The 8,815-nt window shown below is 32.7% G+C and overlaps 1 protein-coding gene across 1 annotated transcript; it reads left to right on the forward strand.

The window, feature by feature from the left end:
* The first annotated feature begins 4,532 nt into the window (after window positions 1-4,532).
* On the forward strand, window positions 4,533-7,845 carry LOC120074270 (glucan endo-1,3-beta-glucosidase 8). Its single transcript, XM_039027344.1, has 3 exons — window positions 4,533-4,920; window positions 5,776-6,923; window positions 7,614-7,845. Exons 1-2 carry the CDS (start codon window positions 4,571-4,573, stop codon window positions 6,872-6,874), a joined length of 1,449 nt encoding a protein of 482 aa, XP_038883272.1. The 5' UTR covers window positions 4,533-4,570; the 3' UTR covers window positions 6,875-6,923; window positions 7,614-7,845.
* The last annotated feature ends 970 nt before the right edge of the window (window positions 7,846-8,815 follow it).

Raw genomic sequence — 8,815 nt, forward strand, 5'->3', positions numbered from 1 at the left:
AAAGATCCAGGTAATAGACAATCTACTCCTATTCTTCCACTTCTTCTATAATACTTTACTTGATGTCTCTGATTTTGATATTCCAATTGCTCAAAGGAAAGGTACCAGTAAATGTACTAAATATCCTATTGCAAACTATTTTTATTTTTTATTTTTTTTTATCATAGATTGCTGATTGTCATAAAGCCTTCACATCCAAAATAATCAACCCATTTGTTTCAAGGAATATACAGGTGATAGAGTGAACTAACATGCAACGGAAAAAATCAGAATCAATAAGCACTCTAATTACACTTAATTTGAGTTTAAAAACATGCATTGAAACATAATTTTTTGAAGAGGGTTATAAAACAAAATACCTTTGATGAAAATACTTTGATTCTAGCTGACATTCACGAATAGATGCTCCAATTCTAGCTGACATCCATAAATTGATGCTTCAATCCTTTAGTAGACTACCACAGGGACCTTCACTACTATTCTCTAACTTGAAATATGTGGTGGAAATACTAAATTGAGTAGGACTTGAGTGAGATAGAGGAGGCTTTGCTTGGTTTTCACTTTCTGCAGAATTTCAGCTAACAAACTGATTGCATGAAGAGGTAAATGAAGTTCAAAACTTCAATTTATAGATAAAGACCATGCAAATTAGTTAGCATGACTGATGCCACTTTCAATTTCAAATTCGATTAATTTTGATTAATCAAATTTAATTAAATATGATTTTTCAAAAAAAAGAAAAAACAAATTTTAATTTCATTTTATAATTTTGAATTTTCAAAAATCCAAAATTCTAATTAATCAAATTTGAAAATTTTAAAAAATTTGAAAAATTAAATAAAATCGAATAATTTTCAAAATTAAATAAAATTGAATAATTAATTAAACTAATTTTAATTAATTTAATTTAATATCAAATATTAAATATTATATTTTATCTCATCAAATATTTAAATTATTATTTAAATATTTTGAATTCTCCAATTTCATTTAATTTTTACAAAAATTAAATGTTTCAATTGTATCAAATACAATTAATAGAAACCCTAATTGAATTTGAACACTTAAAATTCAAAACCCTAATTTCGAATCTCATTGTTTCAAATTCACTCAATTCACTAATCCAAGATAATTTTACGAGCTAGTAGAAGGACCTTATGGACCTACAGATCATGAGCTCCGAAGATTTGCAATTAATTGGTTAAACTCTTTAAATCGAATTAATTAACATTCGTTAACTACTAAAACACACTACTATAGCTTGATAGTTGCACTCTTCTCACTATAGATATATTTTTTTCCATTTTAACCATAATCAATAAGTCGATCCTTCACATGTCGTTCGTATTTACAGCTAGGTCAAAATTATCGTTTTACCCCTGTAAATATATCTTGCTCTTTAAGCTCCCACTGATCCTTCATTGAACAATTGGTTTATAGTCCGACTCATAAACCATGACCCTCTTGTTCAAGAGAGGGCGGGGCCCCTTTGTTCATGACCAAGATTCAGCGCTTAAGAGAACAACCTATTTGCTAACTCTAAGTCGGGTAGGAGTGAATTTTATCTTGCATTCCCCAACTATCTATCCTATCTTATCCCCAAAATGGGAGGCTTATTGAGCAGTGTTGTTGGACTACTCTCACATATACAGATCAAAGGATAATCACAAATAAATAGAAGTTCGTAGTTAACTCAGGATTAAGATCGAGTTACCCTAGGTCATTGAAACTTGAATAGTCAGTTTTAACAGTAAACGGTCGTTATAAAGAAAAGTGACTATTTCGTGATCCGGTCTTATGCAAACTATACGAATGATTTTAGGATCATATCATTTGTATCAGTATACAAAATGGGTCACATCTAATAATGTCATCAGGATGAGGTACCCAATCTCATCCATATATTTATAGAACTTTTTGGCTATATACTAAAACTAGATCATCTTTTATGTTGCCACATAAAGTTAGAGTATTCATATTATAGCTAGAGATTTGTTTATTGGATTTATAATAGAATGCAATATCAATAACAATTTGAATAATATACTCAATGACATATTTATTGATATATAGAACATGTTAACAATATTTATGAACTGCGAGTTTAGGACATTCTCAACAACAGGAGGTCCAAATGATTTGAATTGGAAATTAGCAGTGATGGAAGAGATGAATGTGTTGAAACAAAATTGCACATGGGACATAGTTGAACTACCAAAAGATAAGAAAATTGTGGGATGCAAGTAGGTGTTGATTGTAAAATTGATGGTAGCGTTGAAAGATATAAGGTCAGATTGGTTGCTAATGGTTTCACTCGGACCTATTGAGTTGATTATCAAGAAACATTTGCGCCAATTGCTAAAATTAATTCTATCATAATTCTGGTTTATGTTGCAGTTAATTTGATTAATCGCTTTATCAACTTGATGTTAATAATGCCTTTCTCAATAGTGATCTTGAAGAAGAGATATTTATAAACTTGCCACTTGGTTTTAAGGTGGATCTCAGGATTAACAAAGTGTGCGAGTTTAAGAAATCATTATATAGCCTTAAACAGTCTCCTGGAACCTGGTTTGAACGTTTTGAAAAGGCAGTCACGAGCTATGGAATAAGTAAAAATTAAGTCGATCATACTTTGTTCTATAAATATACAGGAAATGACAATATTGTTTTGATAGTGTATGTTGATGATATCATACTTACAGGTAATGATGAGATAAGAGTAACTTTCGTAAAGAAACAACTAGCTAATGATTTCCAAATCAATGACCTAGGAACTTTAAAGTATTTCCTAGGCATGGAGTTTTCCAGGTCCAAAAGTGGCATTCTTGTCAATCAAAAGAAGTATACTCTTGATCTATTGAAAGAGACGGGTTACTTGGTTGCAAAATAGCAAAAACTCTCATTGAGCAGAAGTTCAAATTGAAAGCTACAACTGAAAAAGAGATAATAGGAAAAGAAGAGTACCAGAGACTTATGAGGAGACTCATTTACTTTTCACACACACGTCCAGACATCGTTTTTGCAGTTAGTATGATAAGTCAATTCATGCATGCTCTTGGACTAGCTCACTTTGATGCAGTTTATATACTCTTGGATTATTTGAATGGTACTCTAGGAAAAGACATATTGTTTAAAAAAGTATGACCAAACTACATGTCGAGGTTTACACTGATGTTGATTGGACTAGCAGCATGACTAATAGAAGATCCACTTCTGATTATTACTCCTTTGTGGAGGAAATCTAGTTACTTGACGAAGTAAAAAATAGAGTGCGGTCGCAATTATTGTTGAAGCCGAATTTAGGGCATTAGTCCGTGGATATATGGATAAGAAGACTATTGGAAGAATCGAGATTCTCTTAGACGATGCCCATTCATATTTATTATGATAACAAGGTAGCAATTTTCATTGCCCACAATCTAGTCCTTCGTGATAGGACAAAATATATTGATGTTGATAAACATTTCATAAAAGAGAAGATTGATGCATGAGTAATATGCATTCCCTACCTTCCGACAATAGAACAAATTGGAGGGATGTGTTAACTAAAGGTCTTCCAAAGTGGCAATACAACAATTTGATTGACCAAGTTAGCCATAAATGATATATTCAAATCAGCTTGAGGGAGAGTGTTGATTATTTTCTTTTTGTTAATATTTATTTATATTTATATGTTATATTTGTTGTATTTTTATTTTCTTTATTTGTAATATGTGTTTCTTCCATTTAAGAAAACTCTTTCTTTCTAAGAGAAATAAGAGAGAAAAAAATATTTTTTAGCAGTTATCAATACCGATATGGATATGGGTATAAGCTCTAGAGAAAAAGAGTAAAAATAATATTGTAGGTCCCATGTAATAACCAAACGTAATCAGATCGACGATTTTCCAATTTTGTTGCACACTTCATTATGATTACAAAATTTTGGTAAACAACAACAAACATATTTAACTAGACTCTAGTTTTCCTATACCATTGATTGATTAAGTTTTTACGAGAAAGCAAACGTGGACTTAATGGAAAGTGACATTTTTCTAAATTTATTTTCGCAAGGCGACCAACTGGTAGCTTTACATTCCCCCCTCCCCCTTGTAAAAGAGTAGGTAATTCAGTTATGATAAACCATGGCAGTTGGAGTTTGAAGAGAAGACAAATATAGCAAGAGCCCACCCACATGATTACAGTATAATAAGGGAAGAGAAAAAAAAGCATATGCTTTAAGTTCACTCCACAAGATTTGGTTTCATGGTGTGTAAGAAGAGAAATGAGAGAGAAAGACGGTTAATTAAGTAATTAGTTAAATAAGAACCAAGTTTAAATTCTTCATCCCCTAAACAACAGGAACAGTGCTCATGGACCCTTTCAACTTCCCAAATTGAAATTACCTAAAAACCATCAAAGCCAAAATTAAATATTTCCTATTTATAATCAAATCAATCACCAATTTCATTAATCATTACCCAAATCTCTCTTTCTGTCTCTTCCATAAAAAGGGGAAAACAAAAACTCTGAAATTAAAAACACCCACAAACAAAACTCCATTTCGAATCCGCGGCCTGAAGACCAAATGGCCGGAGTGTCGATCGTCACCGCCGCGTGGGGCGCCGTGATGGCAGCCGTGGCGTTGTTAGCGGGGGCTGCAGGGGCCGGAATCGGGGTGAATTGGGGAATAATGGCGTCGCACCCTCTGCATCCGAACATTGTGGTGAAATTGCTGAAAGATAACGGGATTAAAAAAGTGAAGCTGTTCGATTCGGACTCATGGACTGTGAGTTCGTTGAGTGGTTCGAAAATTGAGACCGTCATTGGTATCCCTAACGATCAGCTTAAGAAATTTGCAGGCAGTTACGATGACGCTAAAGATTGGGTTAAAGAAAACGTTACCGTTCATATGTTTGAAGGCGGCGTTGATATCAGGTTGTTCCCTCTCTTTTATTTTTTACTACTGGCTCTCCATCTACGTGAATTATTTATTTATTTATTTTAGCACAAAAAAGGTTTTTAAAAAATTCTAACTTTTAAATTGTATAATCTAAACAGCTAGAGAGTAAAGATAAAATAAAATGGTATGAAGTTTCTATTGGTAAATGATGTGGTTGTCGGTTCAAATATTCTCGAATATTATCACGATATTTTACATAATCATATCATCTATGATCTCTATCACACCTATATATAAATATAATGAAACAATCAACGAGAATATTTGTTTAAACTTATTTTGTTATTAGATGTGATATTTCAAACACACCCGTATATATATACTTACATCCCATTTTACTTTGGAAAAAGAAAAAACATTTACATTAAAAAAGTGGCTGTTGTTGCCTTTGTTTACAAAATCTAATAAAAATCTATATATAGAGAGGTTAGAATACTTGGTCTATTTATTGTATTTGTTCAATTTTAATATTGTGTTTTCAAATTTTTAATTTAGTTCTTTATTTTGAGCTTTATCAATTTTAACATTATTTTCAATAAATCTTAAATTTAGTCCACGTACATTAATTTTTATCAAAATTAGTTAAATAAAGTTAATTATTAATAAATTAAAAAAAGTCTTTGAAAAGACAGTACAATAATTAGTCATAAAACTAAATTTAAGATTGATTTAAAATATAATTATTAAAATCGAATAGCTCTAGATATGAGATCAAAATAATATTTTAATCATGGGATATTAATTCAAATAATATATGGTTTGGTAAATAAGGCATTTCGTTGTATTATTTATTAAAAAAAAATATCTAAGATTTTGTCATACAATTTCAGGTACGTGTCAGTCGGAAACGAAGCTTTCTTAACGGCTTACAATGGATCCTTCCTGAATTTCACATTTCCAGCCATGGTTAACATACAGAAAGCTCTCGACGCCGCCGGCCACGGCCAAAAAGTCAAGGTCACAACTGCCCTCAACGCCGACGTCTACGAATCCAGGTCCAACCTACCTTCCGACGGCCAATTCCGATCAGACATTTTCAGTGCAATGAAAGACATAGTCCACTTCCTCGATCGCAACAAAGCCCCTTTCATGGTCAACATTTACCCTTTCCTCAGTCTTTACCAAAACCCTAATTTCCCCCTCGATTACGCCTTCTTCGGCGACGGAAAACCCACCATCGACAAGGGCAGAACCTACACCAACGTCTTCGACGCCAATTACGACACACTAATTTGGTCATTGAAGAAAGTCGGCATCTCCGACTTGAAAATTATCGTCGGAGAAGTCGGCTGGCCAACTGACGCCAACAAATTCGCGAATCTAACATTGGCAAAACGATTCTACGACGGACTGTTCAAGAAATTGGCCTCTGACGAAGGAACTCCGATGAGGCCAAATGAGAAATTCGAGGTCTATTTGTTCGGGCTTCTAGATGAGGATATGAAAAGCATTCTGCCAGGCTTTTTCGAGCGACATTGGGGGATTTTCCGATTCGACGGAAAGCCTAAATTTCCGATGGATTTCTCAGGGAAAGGGAACGACAAAATGCTGGTGGGGGCGAAAGGCGTGCAGTATTTGGAGCGAAAATGGTGCATTGTGAAGCCAAGTTTGAAGAATTTGGATGAAATTTCGAGCGAGGTGGATTACGCTTGTGCTCATGCGGACTGTACGAGTTTGGTATATGGATCGTCGTGCAACCATTTGGATCGGAGAGGGAATATTTCGTATGCGTTCAATATGTATTATCAGATGCAGGATCAGAGTGTGGAGGCCTGCGTTTTCAGTGGATCGGCCGAGATTGTGACCAAAAATGCGTCGGTTGGGACCTGTTTGTTTCCGATCCAGATTGTCAGCGCCGGAGAGAGGTTGAAGGCGGTGGCGGCGGCCATGGTTGGTATTGTGTTGAGCTTGTTTGCGCTAGGGCTGTGAAAGAAGCTTTTTCGGTTTCTTTTTGGAGGAGGTCCGTATTTCAGATTTGGTAGGGCAATTTTGAAGGATTCTTTTTATTTTTTCATTTTTTCATTCTTCCATTGTTATTTTATTTATTTATTTATTTAGTTTCGGTATTGTTGAAGTCAAAATTTTGTGGGCATGAGTTTATTGTTATTGTCGTTATTATTATTATCATCATCATCATCTTTTTAATTTCTGAATGCTATCATTACCTGCATTACGGTCTCTGAGTTTTTAAGATAAAACTCTCTTAATCTATGCCTTTTTTTTAAAATAGGTTTAAATGGTCTCTCCTTTCTAATACTAAGAGTAAATCCTATTAGAAGTTGATTGAAGTTACGACCTTTTTAAATTAAATAAAAATTACTAATATACATTTTACCCATTATAATTTAGCCCTAAATTCAAATAGCAAAATTATTAAAATATTTTTCTTACTTTATTTAGAATGCGATTAAAGTCTCACATTAATTAGAGAAAAGGAGGATCATTGAGACGATTATCTTGGTTGACATGAGGCCTTTGGATTGAAACCAAAAACTATCATACAAGATAGTTGGATGTAGATAAATGGAAAGAATAGTATTGTCTGAGGATATTGTTCTCAATCATTTAACATTTCATGAAATGGTTTTGCTTTTACGCATCTCATTTAGTTGTCTATCTGACTGATTCAGAACTTTCTTTCGTTTGTTATTTGGTCCAATAATAACAGAGTTAGAGAGGGATGTGTCGATGAAGGACAGATGAAGAGTTCCCACAGGTGCTTGGCCAAATTTTATCATCCGGATGGTATGCTCGTTTCACAATTTGGCCAAATTTTAAAGTTTTGCTTGCAAGCAAAATACAAGGGTTTTGCAATTTGGTGTGATTTGTGAGCAAAGAAGAACAACTTTGCAATTTTGTGCGAGGAAAATCATTTTGTGATCTTGTTGGGTTTAATGATTCTATGGTTAAATTTTGATGAGTACATTTTATATTATTAATTTAAACAAAAGCTCAATCAACAACCATTTATCACAATCATCAAGCCACATATTCACTTAAAATACACGATCAAGTTTTTTTTTAACATTTAACCCCTATGTTAGGAGGGAGAGACCATTAAACCTGTTCTCAAAAACTCGTGAATTAAGAGAGTTCGTTTTAAAATTTTATAGACTAAATGCACATAATATTGAAATTTCGGTGATTAAAAAAAAGTAAAAACTTGTTTGGTAGAGAATTTGAAAACAATGAATTCAATGAAAACAGAGTTGTATTTCATGTTTTTAAATATGTGTTTGGAAATTATATTCTAATTTATATGATTGTTTCAAATGTGTTTGATTCAATATATTTATAAATCATAAAACTAGCAGTATTTAGTTGACAATAAACTTTTATATTTTTTTTAATATGACTTATGTTAAAAAATTTATATAATTATTATTTGTAATACTATATAATTTATAATGCATTATATACTACGTATTATCGGTATTGGTTTTTGGATAAAACCGGCACCATTAATGAAACCCCTAGTAAAAATCATTTTGACATACACAAACTAGAAGACAATTTTAATAATAACCTAGAAGAACAATTTCAGAACCTTACTCTTCAAAACATAACAAATCCTAGATATCCAAAATTAAGAAATTATTATTCTAGACTTTTTCACAGTGGCATGTAATATGAAGAAAGACAACAATACAAGAAATGACATCTATAAATGGAATATAGATAGCATGACTAAACACCAAATTCTAGATTTAATGTATAAGATGACCTTAGTTGCCACTGCTTACAAGATACACCAAAATACAGACCACCAAATTGCTCAAGTGCTAATTTTTGGATTTACTGGAAATTTAAAAGGATGTGGGATGATTGTGTATCCTCAAGTAACAAAACAAGAATATTAACTGCCATTAA

Source organism: Benincasa hispida, chromosome 3 (genome assembly GCF_009727055.1).
Source record: "Benincasa hispida cultivar B227 chromosome 3, ASM972705v1, whole genome shotgun sequence".
Lineage (NCBI taxonomy): Eukaryota > Viridiplantae > Streptophyta > Magnoliopsida > Cucurbitales > Cucurbitaceae > Benincasa > Benincasa hispida.